We start from the raw sequence: 21,950 nt of genomic DNA, 5'->3' as shown, positions 1-21,950 counted from the left end.
AGCATGTTGGGAGGAGGGCAATAGTAATGGGTAAGTACTGCATAATTCAAATTGTTTTTATTAACCCCAAACTATATTTTAATAACAGGAACAGAATACTATCGCTACTGCACATCTGAATTTGTCAATTAGGTGGGTAGCTTGAGGTGTTAAATCATTAACCCCTGCTGCCAAGTAACTCATCGTTTACCTCCCTCATCTCCTTCGTGCCACAATAACATGGCACAGTTTACCTAGCTTGTATACCGGGCACAGATTTTGAGTGGCAGTATTAGCCTAGGCCTGAATCCTGCATGAGTGGTGTGAACCATTGGTTGATTTCAATCCATTTCTTAATTATGCAGGCAGTTTAACCAATAAATTTTAGCTTACACAGATCAAGTGTACACTGCAGAACAAAGGGAATTTTTTTTACTTTCATAGAGGCAGAAATACTAGAATTATTTAGATCTGAAAATGATGCAAAAAGACAATGATAAGCCACTGGGAGTAGACATTTACTTGACTGACACTGATAGAGAATTTTCAGGATTTTCATCAGACAAGACTGACAATGAGATTATTTTTAAAGAGAATAAAGAAGAAGAAAATGAAAGAATAAGTGATTGATGGATCATAAATTATAGAACACACATCAACAAGAGGCCATTCGTAGGACCAACACCAGTATCAACAACGCATTTAGACACCGATGCAAATGAATTTAATTTTTTAGAGATTTTTTTCCCCAGCATTTTTTATTCAGCTGATTGTAGGCAAGACCAATCTCTATGCAAGACAAAAGCAGGAGGAGAAAGAAAAAAAAAAATGGAGAGATATTACGGAGAGTGAAATGAAAGCATGGTTGGGGCTGAAAGTTTTTATGAGTATTCTTCAGCTCCCTGAGACGGCCATGTAATGGTCAACAGATGCCCTAGTTGGAAACCTGAGTGTGAAGAGGATGAGGAGGAGAGAGAGGTTTGATAAAATATCACAATATTTTCATATAAATGACAGTCATCGTAATCCCCCCCCAGACTTCAACCAGGTCACGACAAGTTGCAAGCTGCATTATATAATAATAATTCAGAGTTTGTTCAAGTGTTAGTTTTTAATTTTAAGTGGAGAATTCTAAGGAAGAAAGGAAAGTAAAGAGCAAGGAGAATATGTGTCATATTGCTAGGATGTCTGCAGTGTGGCAGTTTATAGTGATGTCTAGCACTGGGGCATCATGCCGCAGACATGTAGCATTATGTCCCACCCAGTTACACTATCCTGACACCAGGCTGACCAGTCCTAACATTAACCTAATACTAACCTCTTAATGCTGAGCACCAAGTAAGGCAGCTGATAGCACCATTTTTAGAAATCTTTGGTATGACTAGGCCAGGGTTCGGATGCTCTAACCACTAGGCCACCAGTGAGGTCAGTTTGCAAGAGAGATGACAAGTGGAATTTCTTAGTACATAAAACAGAATTATTTTCATGTGTTGATGGTGTTAACTATTCCGTGTGAATTCATAAGGGATTTTATAGATTATTCATGGCAAGGGAAGCAAATTGGTAAGTACCGTATATACTCGCGTATAAGCCGACCCCCCAAACTGAACAGGTTTAAACAATAAAAGCCGACCTACAACTCGGAGACATCTCAAGATGCACGAGGTAAGTTCTAACTGCATTTATTTAGGCAAACTTATATTTTAAAAAAATTACATGTACACCTATCTTGAGGTTGGCGTGAATGATTATTAAAAAATAAATGGTATAAACTTGTTTGAAAAGTAATTTATTTCATTTTCTGTTTTCTTACTGTTTCTGCCTAATTTAGATTTGTGTATAATTTGATCGAACGATGACAAGAATTTAGCAATCACGAGTTGCTGTAACACTACCTCTCCCTTTTGACTCGATTATTGTTTGTTAATGCATTATTGCATTGGACAATTTATATCAGTGCACTGGTAATTACATTTTACTTTGCTTTCAAATTATAAATACCTAACTCATTATTATGTAATCCCAGTATGACAACACAATGAACAAACAATATGGTTCGATTCAACGCTCTCAATTAGGCTACTGAACCTATTTACATAATACACTGTACATTGTAGGTTTGATTACGCGTGAAGTAAGTACATCCCTTGGAGTCGAATCATGGGCACCATTATGCTAAACTTTGATTACATCTCCCAACTACAATAAAAAAGTTTCAGAAATATTACTTTGAAAATTATGCTAATACCGTAAAAGCTGAGTTGTAGTTACCTTTGATGTAAGCAACCTTACACCATGCCTGTCAACTTTCATACCGGGAGGGAACAAAATTCCCCGATTTTTGGGACTGCTCCATGCCTACAAACGGATTTCATATCTTCAGTTTTCTGCAGAGACTCAAAATCATTGCATTATGTCTTTTATTTTCATTTCTTCTAAACAAGAAACATTCTACATGTTCTGTTGTATCACCTGTGGATTATTGTTGTGATGAAATAATTACTATAAAGAATTCGCTTCATCACTAAATAGAATGTTAAGTTTAAACATTATTCTCATCATTTAATGATTTTATTTTACCTCTACAATAATACAAAAATCAAAAATAAACAAAAACAAAAAAAAAGTAAACCACAACAATAAAACTGTCCACAATTAATTTCAATCCCATGAATGATCGCTACGAATGCTGTAACACCATGTGCTGTAGTGCCATTCCCACAAAAGAAACTTACACGAGTGAACGCCTGGCATTTTTATAACGTATATACCAATGTTAATTACCATCGTTAAATTAAAAGGAATGAAAATACATGCCAAGAAGCAAATGTGACCTCAAAAAACTAATTCAGAATACATATTTTATTATAATAAACAATACTAAATGCTTTACGAGTTGACAATAAGCTCAGATATACAACGAGGGGAAAATAATATGGTACCATGAGGCTGGCTATTTTGGTACCTTTAGTTCAACAAAATTGGGAATCCTTTGCTGGTGCTCGCATAACACAACAGTGTAGAACGTGGTTTCTTTGAATTATGATGGAGGGCCAATAATTTTCATAAAATAGTTGCATGGATAAGGATTAACTTTTAATTAGTCGCACTGGCTTTCTTTAGGTATTCTGCAGTTTGACCACAGCTGACCAAAATATGAAAATAGGGTACGTCCTAGGGGAAAATAAGGCATGTCACTGGGAGAAATGGCGATTCTTTTTCCACGCATATTGGACCAGGAAGATTGATCAATATTTACTGAAAACAAGGCTTTACAATTGCCACGAAAAACCTCCCGATTTTAGGTCCCAATCTCTATTATTTTTTTTCAGTCTCCCTACTTGGCTTTCGAAAAGTTGACAGGTATGCCTTACATCCCATTTTTACAAAACTATGGTAATCATGCTAATATTATGGAATAAAAGGCAATTACACATCAATGTACTGGTATAGTTACCGGTCGAATTCCCTCCTAACATAAGCCAGTTTCAGCATTTTAATGATTAACTGGCCTGTACTGCTGTCACAAAATGAAAAACAAATTCACTGACTTTCAACATAGGAGATGCCGAAACATCAAGGTTTCCATTGTGTGGAAAGTTATGTTTGTTCAGCTAAAACACACAACAAAAATTCACTGATGCTGATCATAGTTGATCTCTATGAGAATTATAGCGTTTATTATTACTACTCTTCGTGAACATGTAAATTATGATGGTTATGTGCCTTGTACAATTAAACGTGAGTGCCTTTTCAAAAATATTACCTCAATTTGTAGGATCGCTTGTATCACTGAAAATAAGTAACTCGTGAGTGCGTGATTCAACGTAAATGAAACAGCTATTAAGGACTAGCTGAAATGTTATCTGGAAAAATTCAATTCGGTTGAAACAATGAATAAAGCAAAATCTGCATCTAACATGTTTGGGAATAAGTAAGGATTTAAGTGATGCTGTGCACGCTTTGCACTGTGTAAGTACTGTACATTATAGTTCAGCATGGTCTACCTGGTAAACTGAACTGGCCCGCAAATTATGAAATTTACCTTTATTTAATTTCGTGTTGAAGAAATCAGAAAATATGCACAAGCATAATAACAAAATCAATCATAGTACTTTATAACAGTTTAATAATTGTCGGGTCACCGACAGTTACTTTTTTTTTTACATGCCTATGTTTTAGGACACGGAAAAAATTATTGTTTCGTGTCCCAAGATTTTCCGCCATTACAGTAGTCAACACAAAGACCTAAAAACTGTCAAGTTTAGACACTGGCCCATGGATAAGCCGATCCCCCTTCTTCCAGGCCTTTATATTTTCCTAAATTATTCGGCTTATACGCGAGCCTATACAGTAAATCATTTATTTGTACCTTTATGCACCAGTTTTATTTCTATATGTAGCATGAAATTTATATCATTATATACTTAATTTTATTGAGAACTGCTGTGCCGAAGTTCAGCTTAATTAACTCTTTCACTTCGACTGATGTGTATATCCACTGCATAAATGAGACTAGCCTCACCAGTGACTGATAAATCCGCTTTTAAACAGAGCACTATTACTCTCGGTGACTGATATATCCACTTGCCTTTTATGCTTCCTATACCCTAGTGACTGATAGATCCGCTCTGTATTTTCATGTTACAATTGGTCTTATTGGTCAATATATGGAAGTAAAAGGACATTCAACCAATAAAAACAGAGTTAACAAATGATTGTTCTTACTAAATCCGTTTTTTTTCTCCTTCAAATTTGTACCATGTGTTTGTTAATATATGTACATGCATTTATAGTTGACAGTGGAAACATTGGCGTTTGCTTACGATAGTGATTCAGATTCCGAATTTTCAGGTTTTTCTGAAGACAAATTTGACCACATTGAATTAAGAAGCATTGATAGTGATATTGATCTATCTTCTTTGTCAAGTCTGTCAGAAATTGAAACAGAATCCGATGATGAAGACGGCGCAATTACATGTATATATCTGATAAATAACTTTGTATAAAAGACTCACAGATAAATTTTAGTGTTTACAAACAGCGTTTTGTGTTATATTCCTGGATTTTATATCATTCATGTGGATGTCAGCAGGATAAAATAATCAAACAGATATAAGGTAGTTATAGCTTTTATATATGCATGGTTTTAGTCTGTAAATCAGTTTATTATACAGAAAATAACTAACACAATTAGCCCATATCCCCACATCATCAGCTAAAAAGTTATCATTTGGCTGCAGCAGCATTAGGCCCTGGTAGTCAGCCCACAAATCAGCTGCAGTAGTGACCCTAGCAGCTAGGCATAGCAGTGAGCCACTACAGTAGCACTAGAAGTTGAAGAGTTAAAGGAATATAAATTAAAAAATAACAAATTTATTGCAAGTAGATTATCCCCAGCACAGATCTGAATGTGTCTGGGTATATCTTTAAGTAGTGGAACTACTGAAGCTAACTGATTTGTTGCGAGAAGGCTAAAAATCCAGGTTCACTAATGAGAGAAACAGATGAAAATGTGTAGGTTGTTGTGTAGGAGGGAGGCCACGTGTTGCAACAGAAGAGGTAGAAAACTGGGTTGATATATCTACCCAGAAGATCGATGAACCAAGATCATGGTTCCACAGTGGAGCTATGAAAATGATATGGGCTGTGGAAGACATGACTTTTACTGGGGTAGCAGACAGAACAGTGAGTGAGATCCACTGGCCACACACTCTTGTCTGGGTCTGGAGAAATGTAAAAGAAAAGTCTGTTGTTGAGCCTGGTCACACACACGTCCACCAAAGACTTTCCCCACGGTGAGAAAAAGGAACTGTTAAGGAACGGTGAGGAGACCATTTCATGAAAATTGTTTTAGACGGTCCTCTAATACATTGTTTTTCCCCAAGAATATGTTACTTACAATTAAAGTATCTGGCTTGGTGGGTAATTCTTTCCCAGGCACCCATCAAAGGAGGTTCCCAACCTCCATGCCAAGAGATGGAAAACATTGGCCTCCATGATATCAGAGATAAGTTCTGATGGGTGTATTGTTGGTGGGGACCATGACACATTGGTTCTTTACTATTTCTGTGCACCCACACTTTCATTTCTAGATTGCTGATGTGGTGGAACAATTCATCCCAAGTCTAATGACTCTGGAGAAATATACCTTCAAGCTCTAATGAGTGCCGTAACTGGAATATAACGAGTGCCGCAATTGGAATCTGATGAGTGTTGCACCTGGAATCTAATGAGTGCTGCAACTGCAATCTGAAGCATCTGCAAAGAGATGTGAATGGGGGGTGGGGGTGGCTACATGCATGTGGAATGCAGTAAGGATTCTGTCCCAGTTTATTCACCAGTGCAATTGGCAATGAAAATCTGGTGGGTTAGAGAACTTCCTCCTAGAGGTTCCTAGGCAATTTTCACATTGCGAATCCAACTGACAAAGAGGCATCATTGAGGTTGTGAATTTGACAGTAACTGCATCTGTTCAAAAAATGTAGAAGATGGACACTGGGACAATTCACATTAGTACAATTCCCAGCAAATTGCGATGGGCCAGAAGTGGGTGTGAAGGATCGATGTCAATGATCCTTCAGATCTTGATAAACCACAGTTGGGACAAGTACTCTGAAGAGCTGCTCTAGAAGGTCTTAAATGTGGTTAAGTAAGACTTTTTGAGGAATCCAGCACAATATTAACAGTGGATGCACAAATTCCACTGATAAAGTGAACTCCAGAATGTGAAGACAACAGCTTCTAGAATGAAAGGTATTGCAATTGGGTTCATAGCGGCCCCTTCAGCATATTAAATAATTACTATGAAGAGGTCAGTCTGGGAATCAGAAGCTGGACTTTCTGCCCAAATAGCTTCAATAGTTTTAAAGGGAAGGTGTACCCAGGCTCCACTTGAATTATTCATTTGGGCCATATCTGCATCCAATTTGGAAGGTAACGAGCCACAAAATGTTTGTAACGTGCCCTCAGTTGCTGAGGATTAAGGAAGAAGCAGGAGATCTGGCTGTACTTGACCCTTATAGATCCTTTCCAATTTGCATACATACTTAAACTATTCAATAATTCTGTCACAGATCATTATGAGTCTGAATTCAATGGGAAAAATTAACAGCAAAATTAGGTTAAGAAAGACGGAGCACATGTACAGTTCATTATGTACATTTGAACGACTACAGCAAAAATAATTAACAATCAACACATGCTCTCATCGGGGATATAACTTTTACTTCAAATTTGTGAATATCAAAAGAAATGTGTGAAAACTACTAATCATTGTGCAAAGTGCAGAGAACGACTTGCGTTTGTGAACTTGCTTTTCGATAATGGTAAAATATTTTTTATAAAAAACAGGAAATTAATAACAAGTTCATAAGCAAACACCATCTATATGTAAAACCCAAGAACTAAGTGCAGTTGGTCTGCAATGGTCACAAATCATTTTTATACATTTTTTATGCTGAATGCATGTACAATTTCATACCCTTTCAATTTCCAGCTAATAAGTTGAAGTTTTATTGGCATTTTATGAACCTGTAAGTGCCTGAGGGATCACATGAGATGGAATTGGTCACATGATGAGTCAGTCTTTAGAGCATGATCAGCCTGAATGCCTTAGAGAACAACAATAAGGTGGGATATGCATGAAGATAATTAATTTGCATATGGGTGGGCATGTGATCCCTCAGGCACTTACAGGTTCATAAAATCCCAATCAAACTGCGACTTTGGTAAGTCTTGTTTAATTTTGAAATTTTATTTCCCCTGTAAGTGCCTCGGGATCCCATGAGATTTCAGAGCTTATGCATCCAAGCACAACAATGAAGAAAAAGTAAAGTAAGATGTATATTTGTGATACTAGATAAAACTATAAAGAACAATATATAAGCATATAAGATTGAATCAAATTTTTTTTTTAAAGCTGGGACTTCCAAAGCACAGCACTGCTGAAATCTAAGCTTTCCGATACAGGTTTATGATAGACCTTGCGGAAAGAACAATCATTACTCCATCCTACAGTCTTAACAATTGTATGCAAAGACTGTTTCATTATAGTTACAGCAGTGCTTGATGCAGCTCTAGTGCTGTGGGCCCCAAAATGGATGTATCAATCCCTGCCTCCTTCATAACAGTCTTGATCTATCTAGCTATGGTACTTTTAGCAACAACTCTAAATGGAGGTTGTGTGGTCATCAATAATTTTTTCTCATTTCCACTATGGGAAGAAGTTCTACTGATGTATTCTTGTAAGGTTTCAACTATACATAGTGTTTTATCGTGATACACAGAAAAAGTCATTTGTGATAGATGTTGACTAGGCTTACTTTGCTTCAAAAGATCCCTAATTCTGACAACAACTCTATCAGAAAAAATAGTAATAATATCAATATTTATGACATCCCAAGTCTGGCATCTCTGGCCACTAAGTAAGGCCAACAGGATCAGTAGTTTCTGAGTCACTTGTTTCAAAGAAATGTTCCCCAAGGGAAACAGTTTTTCCAGATGCTGAAGCACAGTTCTCACATCAAAGGTTATGCCATATCTAGGCAAACATGGCGTACATAGAAAACTCCTCTCAAAAATCTTTTTATAAGCACATTATTACCTAGGTCAACATTACTACTCAATTTAACTAAACTAGATATAGCAGATCTGGCAGTGTTGATGGAGCTGTAACCTAAACCAGAGTCAAACATCTCTGTCAGGAAAGCCAGGACCAAATTTACAGGTGGATCAAGGGGATCAATATGTTTCCCAACTGAAAAGTGCAACCATTTCTGGAGATGTGTCCAATACTGTTTCCTTGTAGATTCTCTCCATGAGTCAGAGTATGACACTTGCAGCTTGTCCTGACATGCCCTTACGGAACAAGGCTTTCCTGATAAGCAAAACACAGCTAGCCGGGGTTTTCCACAGTTGATGTTCCTTGAGTGGATCCTGAGGCAAGGTCAACAGGAAGCGAATCTGTGGAAGAATGTACGATTGCTGAACAATTTGTCACAAAAGGCAGGGAAACCAGGGCTGTGTTGTCCACAATGGTGCTACAAAAACCACTTCTGCACAGCCGTCTACTATCTTCTGAAGAACATGTCCTACCAGACTGAAAGGTGGGAACATATATAAAATTAGGTCTGACCACGTCATAGAGAAAGCATCAATGGCCGATGCATGTGGGCCTGGTCTATATGACACATGCTTTGTGAATTTGATGATTCAATCTAGAGGCAAACATATCAATATCAGACTGTCCAAATATTGCATAAATTTTATTAATGATTGCTTTAACATCCACTCTGCATCATCACTGAAATTCCTAGACAGGTGATCTGCTTCTACATTATTCTTCCCAGGAAGATGGCAAGCTCTCAACCAAATGCGTCTTTCTATACACCAAAACCAAATATCACAGGCTATTTGATCCAGTAATCTCCTCCAACCTCCCATTTTGTTAATGTAGGCAACAGCTACAGTATTATCCATGAAGATCCTAATGTGTAAGTTATATTTTATCCACAGAGAGACTTTAATGTCAGGAAGCAGGCCTGCAATTCTAAAACAACGATGTGGCTGATTTTCTCAGTACTACTCCAGCAACCACCAGTTTTAACATCGTCGGTCTCATTTACCCGTTTCCATCCTAAAAGAGAACTGTCACTTCTGATAATAATGTCTGGGTTACCTCTGCAAATAGGCTTAAAACTGATTTTAACATTTTTGATCCACCATTTAATTGTATCTTTAGCATTGCTGGAAAGAGAAATTGATGCATCATAATTGACCTTGCACATTTTCAGTAACCTGTCTTTCTCCCTTTCCAAAGGTTTGTAGTAGAAAGGGGCATATTCTAAGCCTGGCTCACTAGCAACCACTGTGCCTATTAATTGTGCTAATTCACGAATACAGGGCTCGAAATTAGTGGTAGTCCGCTAGCCCGAGGCTAGTAGATTTCTGGTCGGACTAGTAACTTTTATAATGTCAATAGTCCGATGGGCTAGTAGGTTTCGGTTATCAACAGTCAGCGCTTGGGTTTTGCCATTCCCTAATAAAGATTTGACTTCAGCAGATGTTCTATAGAATCAAAGCTTTGACCATTGTAAACAGAGTCATAAAATATTAGCATGAAAAGATCAAGTCAATTTCTACCTTGAAAATGTGCGTTAGAAGCCATCCGAGTTTGTGTATTTCGCTTAACAGTGCCAATTATGGTCCCGTCATTAACAACAGGACTTGGCTAATTAGTCTGATAACTAATTAAATGAAAAATGACGTGCAATCACACTTTAGTCAATCGACAACAGTGACAAACTACAAATGGGTAAACCACACAAACGAACATGGCAAAAACTATTCAAAGAAATTAATTTGCATGTTTGTTTGTGTACGTCTTTTTTTTTGTTGTTATTTTTTGGGCTCGCTTGCCAAACCCTCAAACAGTCACAATCGGAAAACTGCATATTTTACATTTGCATCAAAATAATTATAAGAATTAGATCGATTTATAACGATTACTTTAATGACACATCCCTTCCATACAACTACTTTTTCTATGATGATAAGAACAGTCTTTATATTTTTTTCCCTTACAAGAATGAACAAATAATTGGATACACATGAAGATATCCAAGCAGAATGCCGTATATTTGTTGGGAATTAAAATCTGAGCATGGGCATCTAAGATTTGAAAATTTTCCGCCTTATTAATAATTTCAGCAATACATTGAGGTCCGATTAATTAGGAAAAATTACCAAACTTACGCGATTAAAGATGAGACCGTAATTGGAGCTGTTAAATACAACGCGATGAGTCAGATGGATTTGTTTAATGGGAACACACCTTCTCCAAGCTGAAACTAACATTATCTTCTGATGCTAATATTTTATAACAGTGTTTACAATAGCCACTGCTTTGATCCTGCAGAACATCCGCTGAAGTCAAGTCTTTATTAGGGAGAGGCCATTTAATTTTAGGGGAAGTTAGGGCAAAGGCACGTGTTTTGAAACATGTTTCTTGCTCTGACGTTCTGATGTTAAGGACACTGTGCCATTCCTTTTCTCACTTTAACTAATTCGCATCAGCTATACTGCAACATCTCATATTTCAACACAAGGCACAATTCCCTCCTTATAAAACAGGCAAAATGTGGCGTTTTATAGACAGTGTTAAGCCACCAGAAAAAAAGCAAAAGTTGAATGAAAATGACATGAAAGACAGGACTAATTCTTATGATAGGGAAAAGCATAATCAAACGTTTTGAAGACATGGACAAAAGAGAGCGAATGGATGAATTATGATGAGGAAAAGAACGTTATGCGGTCTAACTGGTGTATGGAATTCGCAAAAACAAACACAGAAAACATCCAGTTTTTTAGCCGGTTGTTCAAACTTTAAAATTGAATCGGTAAACGTACATGAAAGCTGTGGGCAACACAATGAGAGTTCAGAGAGAAAAGCAGCTATGCAGATACCACCAAAAGAATTTACCGCTGGTAAGATTTTGGAAAGTTTAAATCGGAATGTGTTTGATCAGCGCGTTAATTTGTATAAAATGCACATGCTATCATAAAGAACAAAAGACCCATAACTGATTTTGTATGAATGTGTCAGTTGGATGAGATGAAAGAAGTTGATGTCTGAGAGACTTACAGGAATGATAAACAGGTTCTTACATTTACTTACTACATGGTTGAAAGTATAATGCAGAAATTTTTCAAAGGTGTGTAGTGTGCGACAGTTGTACTGAAACTCCAATTCAGGAAGAGGAAATTGTATATATTAGAATTCGCAAAGGAGGAGAGATTAAATAATCGTTCCAGGCAGTTGATATTGTAGAGAAGGCAGAAGGGATCCTGAAGGTGATCACCACTGCAGTGCAAGGTTTTACGGAGATGGGTAAACAGACCAGAACAAATCCCATACAGACCATGAGTGTAGGTAGAGGATGAGAAAGGAACCTGGATCCCTTTCTGGAATTGGATCCACGTTATCTTGAGAAACAAGAAATGTGAATTGACTGATTGATGATTTGAAGCGAGATTTATACTTCTGTACTTCTGCATTCAGTGTTGTTAATCTCAATACAAGTGTTTGACATTGTTTAGTGGACAGGACTAGTAAAGATTTGGCAGGACTAGTAAATTTCTCAGTGTACTAGTCCTTCTGGCTACAAAGAAACTTGTGTTAAACTCGAGCACTGGAATAGTCAAATATTTCTGCTTCAACACTTTTTCACAAAACTCAATCAATGCCTGTGCCTTTCCCTCAGTCAATCTAACCGTCATATTTACTGAATGAGAAATCCCACAAAGCTGATAGTTTGTGTAGGTTGCAAAATGGATTTAGTTGGGTGTATTGTAAGTCCTAAATCATCCAAACATGCAGCAGTATGGTACACATTGTTTTGACACTCCAAGTACATGTATGTTGAACCTTGAAGACTATCATCCAAATAGACAAACTGAGATCACCCATCTTATGCAAGGAAGAAAAAACAGGCTTATTTTGGTGTATACTTGTGGTGCAGATGCCAGTCCATTTGGTAAGCAGGTGTACTGATAAAAATGTCCTTTCCAGTGAAAGCATAAATATTTGAAAAAAGAAATGTCAACTGGAAGAGTAATATGCATCTTTCAGGTCAATAGAAGCAAAATAAGAATCCATGGTCAGTGCTGTTTTTAATGTCTCCATTTTAAAATGGTGATATACCACATGTGCATTGAAAGCATGCAGGTTAAGAATAACCTGGATGCTCCCATCATGCTTTTCTCTAGACAAGTACTTTACAAAGGCAATGTTTATTCTCTAAAATACTCCCTTTTTTTAAGCAGTTTATCAATTTCAGTTGTAATTACAGTAGATTCTTTGGCAGAGAATTTTCTGTTTTGGAATACAAGTTTGGACTTTGCTGCTATCAAGTTCAAGTCTATAACCTTTCAGATTAGATAAAATCCATGCATCAGACATTATCTTCTGCCATTCTTTAGCACACCAACTAACTTTACCAGCAACAAAATTTTCTGGCATATTATATAAGGCTGGGAAAGAAACTGTGCTCTTATGAATAGGAAAACTGCTACTTAACAGTTTTTGTGGAAGATACAAGACTGCCTCTGTTCACAAATCTTGATGGGGGTTGTAAGGTCTCCTCTTTCTGAGGTACTGGTCCCCATTGGTATGGTTGCCATTGATAGGGCTGGAACCTGGCCCCCATCTTGAATAAAAAAGACTTGGGTCCTGCTTGAGCACCTTTATAATTTGAGTATCTTCCAGTATTTGAAGCCGAAAACTTTCCAGACACTTTGTTCCCCATCTACTGAGCATCTGCAATATTTTTAACTATTGTTGACAGATCATCTCCAAACAGGAGGACAGTTACCTTATTTTGGGGTGCAGAGAGAGATTGATAACTGTAATGGAGATCTGGCTTGATCAGTTCTTTCCTCTTATGAGACATGTAACAAAATCCAGAAGAAAGCATCCACAATACATCACCAGCATCTGCAAGCACTTTATTTACATTTGCAGATGTACCGTCTAACTTATTATGTAGTAATTCATCCATGAGCCTGAGAAGGGAAAACTAGCTTTAGCAACAGTTACATGGAACTTTTGGAGCTTGGCATCCATTTGTTTTGTAGCTTTGTTGATTTTCGCCCAAATTTTGGGATTTACTTTAGGCGCACTTAAATTTTGGCAATTTTGTGACCTTAAATGTTTTTCGCTCAAATCCTTAAATTTATCCTGTGCTATTTGGGCCCTGAATCCTGCATTCATAACTTTGGCCAAGCTCTCTTGAATGGGCAGCCAACAACATTCATGAACTTCATAAAAGTCAGAAAGATCTTTCAGGATGTCATTTCCTTCATTATCTGAGGGTAAATTTGGTGGTGTTACTAAGTTTTGAAGACCATGCTCGAAGTCATCGACATCTTCCTCACTTTCCACACTGGTGTTATATAGATCACTTCCCTCGTTATGCTGAACTGTTTCTATCCGTACACGTTTCCATGCCAGTTCATCAAATTCCCACATATTAGCCATGGGTTTTTTGCTAAGACTGTCAACTTGTGACTTCAACATTGTTACCGCAGCTGACAGATTTGTCAATAATTTAAGCTGACTGTCCCACATCACTTGATTGTGTGTCGCTTGAAGTTCAATAAGACTGTCAACTGGGCACTGCCATTGTTGTGCAGATGTCATGTTTTCTGTCACTGACTCTCTCGAGATTTCACAGTCACATGACGAACTCACTGTCGGTAATGGCGTAGTCCCCTTATCTGTAGATGCAGGATTTCTCCTTGATTTCGATGCCACTACAGGGCTATCATTTAGCATAGTTTTTACCCCTTGGGAATCATTGCGTTTTGTTGCAACCGTGATGGAGAAATCATTGGCCTTATCAGCTAAATGCTGCTTGGCTCTATTTTACAATATTCCTTGCAATAGTCCATTCCACATATTGACAGGATACCTTTGGCTTTGTCCCGATTCCTCCATTGTGCAAAGCTGTGCAAGAGATGACACTCAAAAACGATGAAACAATGAAGTACGGTACAGTTATGACTGTATAAGGCCTTTAAAACGGTAGAGGAAGTTTCTGCCCTGCACTAATTTCAAATCTGCTGGACCATTCACTGACTCGTCATGTGACCAATTCCATCTCATGGGATCGCGAGGATTACAGGGGAAATAAAATTACTGGTCAACGGATTGCGTCTAATAACACCACAAAGCCCAGCAAACATGCTGGCAGTTTTCGTTTTTTGGTATTTATTAAATTGTGAGAATCTTTTATCAACCACCACATTTTCTGCTGCTTCGTTGTGTATGCAGTTAAAGAAGAAACACATGTTGGCTATTGTTTGAGCAAGGATTGTATACAGAATTAACTGAAGACAATCACAGACGACTTGCTGGCTTTATGCATGGACCAGTAACACTGGTCAACAGTGAAATCATTACTGACTTGAAAAGGCCCTAATCTGTAGTATTTTGGTGTGCCGAACACGAATATAACCGTGAAAAATTTGTATTGGCTCTCGTTTTGAAGATATTCATATACCTCATTTTCTATGTTTCACTGTGTAAATTTCTCCAATAGGACTGCAGCAACATCTGGAATAATGATGTAACATTGCATAATACCATCATGCTCACATCATCCACAGTTGATTGCATCATTTTCTGATGCAATGCAATACTAATGCCATGCGGCTGCTGAAGTAAGTTGACGTCAGCAGTGTACTATACATGTGTAGGCCTATTATACTAATGCCAGGCGGCTGCTGAAGCTGACGTAAGCAGTGTACTATATAAAGCCCAATCAGATAGGTTCAGCATTTAAAATATTTTAGACGTTGTGCGAGACAGTTCAAGCTACTGTTACATAAAACTTATTATTTTATCCATTTATGTACAATAAAGAACAGTAATGCCTCGAAAGTGTGTTAATACCGCGGACAATTTTTGCTATATTTGTGGGGAAGTGACATTTGCCAACCAGAAGAAAAGTATCAATTCTCAAGTGAAGAAGGCATATCATCTTTACTTCGGATGCAAGGTTGGTGACCAAGACAAGCCTTGGGCTCCGCATATATGCTGTGCTACATGTACAACACAGCTTTCACAGTGGTTGAATTGCAAAAGGTCATCAATGCCGTTTGCAGTCCCAATGGTGTGGAGAGAGCCAAGCAACCACCTAAATGACTGTTACTTCTGCTTGGTTCCTCCTCTTTCCGGCGGAATAACGAAGCGAAAGAAGTCGAGAATAGTCTACCCAAACATTCCGTCTGCATTGAGACCAGTTCCACATGGTGAGGGACTTCCTATTCCAGAACCTCCAGCAGAATATTCTCTTGATTCATCTGACGAAGACAAAGGTGAGTCGACCTGTTCTTCTCCTGGTCCATCAGCATGCAGTGATCCAGATTTTCACTGTGGTGCATCATCAACCCCACACAGAATAACACAGGAAGAACTAAATGACCTGATTCGTAATTTGGACTTATCAAAGAACAAGGCAGAATTGCTAGGATCAAGACTCCAACAATGGAATCTTCTAGAAGAAGATGTCACAATTACTGCATATCGAAAGCGCCACCAGCAATTGGAGCCTTTCTTCAGAAAGGAAAGTAATCTGATATTCTGTTCCGATATTGAGGGCCTCATGAATGCTTTAAAAATCACTCATGACCCACAAGAATGGAGACTATTTGTGGACTCTTCGAAACTGAGTCTCAAGGCTGTGCTTTTGCACAATGGAAACATTCTTCCATCTATTCCAGTAGCGTATGCTGTCCACATGAAAGAGACATACGATAACTTAAGGCAGCTACTGAATTCCATTGAGTATAACAAGTACAGCTGGTACCTCTGTGGTGATTTGAAGGTAGTTGCCCTTTTAATGGGACTGCAGCAAGGATATACAAAATACATGTGTTTCTTATGCAAGTGGGATAGCCGAGTAAGGGAAATGCACTACATGAGGAAGGAATGGACTCACAGGCAGAATGTAGCCATTGGAGAGAAGAATATCCAACACCCAGCTCTGGTTGAGGCTCAGAAAATCTTGCTACCACTCCTTCACATCAAACTAGGTTTGATGAAGAACTTCGTGAAAGCCATTGACCGGACTTTGCCAGCATTCCGATACCTGCATGAAAAATTCCCTCGACTCAGCGAAGCAAAGATTAAAGAGGGAGTTTTTGTGGGTCCTCAGATTCGAGAGCTTTTCAAAGATGACCGGTTCAACAACTTGCTGGAAGGTGACGCGAAACAAGCATGGAATGCTTTTCGCCTAGTTTCTACAAACTTCCTCGGAAATGTTAGGGCAGAAAACTATAAGGAACTAGTAGAAGACATGTTGATGAAGTATAAGAAACTTGGCTGCAATATGTCTCTAAAGATTCACTTCCTTCATTCCCATTTGGATTTCTTTCCTAGCAACTGTGGTATTGTTAGTGATGAACACGGCGAACGTTTTCATCAAGATATCGCAACAATGGAACAAAGATACCAGGGAAAATGGTCCACTACAATGCTGGCTGACTACTGCTGGACACTCCTCAGAGATGCTCCCGAACAGCTGTACAAGAGACAGGCGAAGAAATCTAAGATGTAGTCAATGACTTGATTTTTTATAGGTAGGCTATTACAGTTGACCTTTTACTATTGAAATGCATTTCGTTATGTAAACATTAATTTCTTGCAGATTACAAAATAACTAGAGCCAATTTTGCAATTTGACTGTCATATTCGTGTTCAGCACATAAAAATTGATAAGAATTGACTAATTTTATTTCAGTAACATGACTTTTGTAAAAATTTGTTGTCCAGTGTAATACGTAATATTTTTGATAATGCTTATTTTGGCATAACACTTCACGAACCTGGTGAAATTGTTAAATTTCAGAAGCTACGCAACGATCGTATTATATTAAAATTCATATGCAAACTCTTCCCCAAAATGATAGAAGTTTTATACACTATTTCTTGTACTTAAAAAACATTTTCTCATGTGCGAATGAATATACAAAATTTCAGGAGCCATACCACAACCGCATTATATCCGAATTTGTGTTCTCACGGAGCATGTTATGGCGGGTCGCACTATATATATATATATATATATATATATATATATATATATATATATATATATATATTCATTCATATATCTTTCACAAGAAATATAACCTACTTACTATCTAGAAGTCTTAGTTCTGGTAAGATTTAGAAAACTTATAACTAAAGATGATATTTGCATCGTGTATTGTGTGAAGTTTGTATTGTCTCTATTGGAATTCCTCTTTGTATTTGTACATCACTATTTGTTTTATATGTTGTAGGTTTAATTGATAACTACTGTTATGTCACCAAATTAATCTATAGTGAATGACTAGTAAATGAATCATTGTTGTTTAAACACCCCAATGATAATTTGCAAGTGTAATATGCCAATTTACAATATGCAGTTTCAAACACTTACGAAGTCTGGGGTCAAACCAGCTTGTTGTCCTTTCAACATGGTTGATGAAGTATATCTCTCCCTCAGGTGTGGTGGCCTGTTCCCATCCTGGGGGTAGGGGACCTAGGTTCTGTAACGAGACATTTGTTAAATGGTGTGATGGAAGCCCAGAGCTCTGCGGGGATGGCGGCGGTGCCTGAGAACTCACTGTGGTTGATACAGGAAATTTACGAGGATCCTGCCATGTGGTCGTCTGGGTGAGATGACTGAAAACAATAATAATAATAATGAATTAAACACAGGTCTAAAAAATGGTGTCCGAAAAGTATGAGTTATTATGTTTTATAATAGTTTGAAAGATGTCTTGATACTGATGAGGACATTGGCGATCATCATTGGAAAAGTGAAACCTGTGTACTCCCTAACCTCTGGTGCAGATGATTAAAAAAGCCACAACAAACATTCCACACAACAAAGCATCTTGTACCAAAAGACCATTAACAGGATAGCACAAGACCAATATGATTAAAAGTAGATCTCCACTTTCCTAAATGAAGATCTTACAGTGACTGCTTAGGGGTCATGCTTGGTGACCTTTGAATTAGCCAATGGAAATGTAGCTTTCAGAAACCTGAAAGTGAATCCAATCATTCAGCACACATTGATGTTCTTTAACCATACTACTCAGTCTCCCAAATGCAAAGCTATAAGACTTCATCTGATTGGCTGATAAAATTAGCCATTATGCTAATAACATTGGTCACCAGCACATGACATCTATGGGGTTGCTATCAGTTCTTCACATAGGACAGTGGGGATCTGATTTTAATCAGATCGACACAAAAACAAAGTGTGGCATTCTTTTGTATGACGATTCTTCTCTCTCTCTCTCTCACACACACACAAACACACATACGAGATGGGTCATGAGCAAATGAATCAGGAAACAGTGGAATGATAAACAATAATGAGATTGATTGATAATGACAATGTACGTAACCAGTTCAAATACCTGTATTTGAAAACAAATTGCTTACAGGGTTATTTTTCATTTAATTAAAATCTTTGAATAGATGATATAAGAAAAAAAAACACAGAAAGGAAGAAATAATGCATAGGGAACAAATTTAACATGCTAGAGAAAAAAATAAAGAAAACATTTTTATTAAAAAAATCTTAAAAGAAAAAATTATGCTCCCATGGAGGCTCAAATTGCTGATTTAATGATAGCTGGAAGCAGTCGTGCAGTGTACCTCTGAACCACTTGGATGCCTGTAATCTGTGACAGGCAAATTATTATATATAGGTAGCTTTTTTGTGGTGTAGGGTTCTTTTGGGTAAGATCAGTTACTCCTAAAAAAAACATTGGTTATCCCTATCTTTGAACAAATATTTCATACACGTCTTTGCATTACAAGTAGAGAAAAATGTATAACACTGCAATGTAATCCCTTTACCCAATAAATACTTCTTCGATAACTAACCTAGTTTTATTTTTATTAATTTTATTGGCAGCTGGAGACTGAAATCTAGTCTTCAGCAGAAGATACTGTGAAGTTGTGTACTGAAGTCATTCATGAAATGGGAAAGATAACACTGTATTACTTTTATCATCAGTCCATTATCTTTTAAACCTAGTGAGTACAAATAATACATAACCTGCTAGTTGTTGATGTTAAGGGCCGACTTCCTTCATGCGCATGTTCTATATTTAAATTACCCTCACCCCAATATTCAGATAATCAAATGTCCCAAAACAGGATAAGAAAAGGGAAAATATACAAACCACAGGCGACATTTGAATGTCAATTTTCTTTTAAAAATGAAGAGAAAAAGGCATTTTGTGATCCTTTGTACTGGAACTATGTTGCCCATATGGTCAAAAACATAAGGGATTAGCAAATAACATGGTATGTCTATTATTTATTTCATGCAGGTGTGGAAGAATACATCTGAAATTTGTATATGTGTAAGATGGTCTTTTTTAAAGTGTCTTCTGTCAAAAATATAACGTGCTCTTAATTGCACTGGTAGTTTGTAATATTTTCTGCAGATGCAGAAAGTACAGTGAAATGTGCTGAACATTAAAAAAAAAAAAATCGATATCTATTTCATGTTTTCATTGTATCATATGTATTGTATGAATGTTACAGTGAACAGTCATTTTTTTCACCAATATTACCACAAAATTAAAAGAACCAGTGATAGAAAACCACTTTAATGAACTGAAAAAGTTCTGCAGCAGCAAAATCTCAATGGAGGTATGTTTCTCTATCCCACCAGTATCAAACACTAAGCAAAAAAATGTCTCAGTGAACTTGATACCAAGAAAGCTACAGGACTGAATCAGATTGGTCCACAACTCATTAAATCTTCTGCCTCTGCTATTGTAGATAGCATAACATTCATAATTAATTTAAGTATTGCAACCTCATCTGTCCCCAAAATATGGAAAACTGCAAAAGTAACTCCTATTCACAAATCTGGTTCTAAGGATGAGATGCTGATAACTACTGGCCAATCTCAATACTACCAAACTTATCAAAATTGATTGAAAAACATGTCCATGACTCATTCATGTCATAATTTAACCAAGAACATGCTGTTACACCCTAATCAATCAGGCTTTAGACAGAAACATTCATGTGAGACTTCCTTGATCTCCCTAACTGATAAATGGCTTCAAGCACTTGACCAAGGTAGAATAATAGAATCTGTAATTGTAGATTTCAGGAAAGCTTTTAACACGGTGGATCATGAAATCCTTTTGAGGAAACTGAAAATCTACCAATGTGCTCAAGTCAGAGAACACAAGATGTTTATATAAATAATGTTCTGTCTGAACATGGAACAATTAGATATGGAGTACCACAAGGCTCAATTCTAGGTACATTACTATTTTTTTTAAACTTATTAACGACCTACCACTTATACTAAGGGACTCACTATACACAGATCTCTATGCAGATGACACAACATTGTCAGATATCCAAAATACAAAGCATGAATTCGAAATTTCTTTACAGAATGCCCTAAACAAACTGGACAACTGGTGCACATGCAATGGCATGGTGGTAAATACTGGTGAAACTACAATATCACTTATCTCAACATGGCAAAAATGGACAAATCTTTATTGTGATGAACTATGTATGACATGGAAGGATAAAAGTTTGCAAATGGTCTGTCATGATAGACTACTTGGTGTTTTGGTAGATAATAACTTATCATGGACTGAACATATCAAACATATCAGTAAAAAAGTCAATTCAAGTTTATGGCTTCTCAGTAGGATAAGACATTTTCTCCCTGAAAGGCACAGAAAACTTTTTTTTACAACAGTTACATATAACCCTATTTAGACTATTGTAATACAGTATGGGGTAATTAAATGATAAAAACATTGCAAAGCTGACACATCTTCAAAAAAAGAGCATTTGGGCTAATATCATTCTAGAAACAAAGCTAGGAAAATTTAGCTGGTAAGTTAAAAATATTACCTTTTAAAGACTGAATCCATTTGAGAAAAGCCAAATTAATGTACAGGATATCCAATAATAGTGCTACTGAATATTTACAATCACTATTCCAGGATAGGCTACCTGGCAATACTCCCCACCTGAGATCCATGTCTACCAAACAGTATAAAATTCACAAACCAAATAAGGAATTATTTTTTAAAAAAAGTTTCCAGTACTCTGGAACCTTGCTCTGGAATAGTATTCCAGTTGAGATTAGAAATGCCCACTCTATTTCCTTCTTCCAAACCAAGGATATTCAGTGGCTTCAGAGATGCAGCTAAATAAATAAATTCCTTTGTACGAGGGCCTCAAGGTAGATTAGTTCTTAGCTAACTGTGTTACCCTCTTTATATAAAGTCATTATTATTACTATTATTATTATTTTGCTATATGTCAAAATCATCCGACTGGCATTGTGGCAGAAATCAACGAATGCTGATCCACTCAAATTTTATCGTTTTTCACATGGTCCACATGCAGGAAC

At 37.1% G+C, this 21,950-nt stretch overlaps 1 protein-coding gene and 1 pseudogene across 1 annotated transcript in view; both read right to left on the bottom strand.

Annotated features, from left to right (window-relative positions):
- Window positions 1-21,950, bottom strand: part of LOC149798913 (transcriptional coactivator YAP1-like) — a 74,421-nt gene that overhangs the window by 49,103 nt on the left and 3,368 nt on the right. Inside the window, exon 2 of the mRNA XM_089958106.1 lies at window positions 17,967-18,211. Coding sequence (XP_089814232.1) covers window positions 17,967-18,211 — 245 coding nt within the window. The remainder of the gene's footprint in view (window positions 1-17,966; window positions 18,212-21,950) is intronic.
- Window positions 7,197-13,187, bottom strand: LOC149798914 (uncharacterized; annotated as a pseudogene).

This window comes from Sinohyriopsis cumingii, chromosome 5, assembly GCF_028554795.1.
Source record: "Sinohyriopsis cumingii isolate HCF-2022 chromosome 5, ASM2855479v2, whole genome shotgun sequence".
Taxonomy (NCBI): domain Eukaryota; kingdom Metazoa; phylum Mollusca; class Bivalvia; order Unionida; family Unionidae; genus Sinohyriopsis; species Sinohyriopsis cumingii.
Note: the sequence above shows the minus strand (reverse complement) of the source record. Positions and strands in the feature narration are given on the sequence as shown.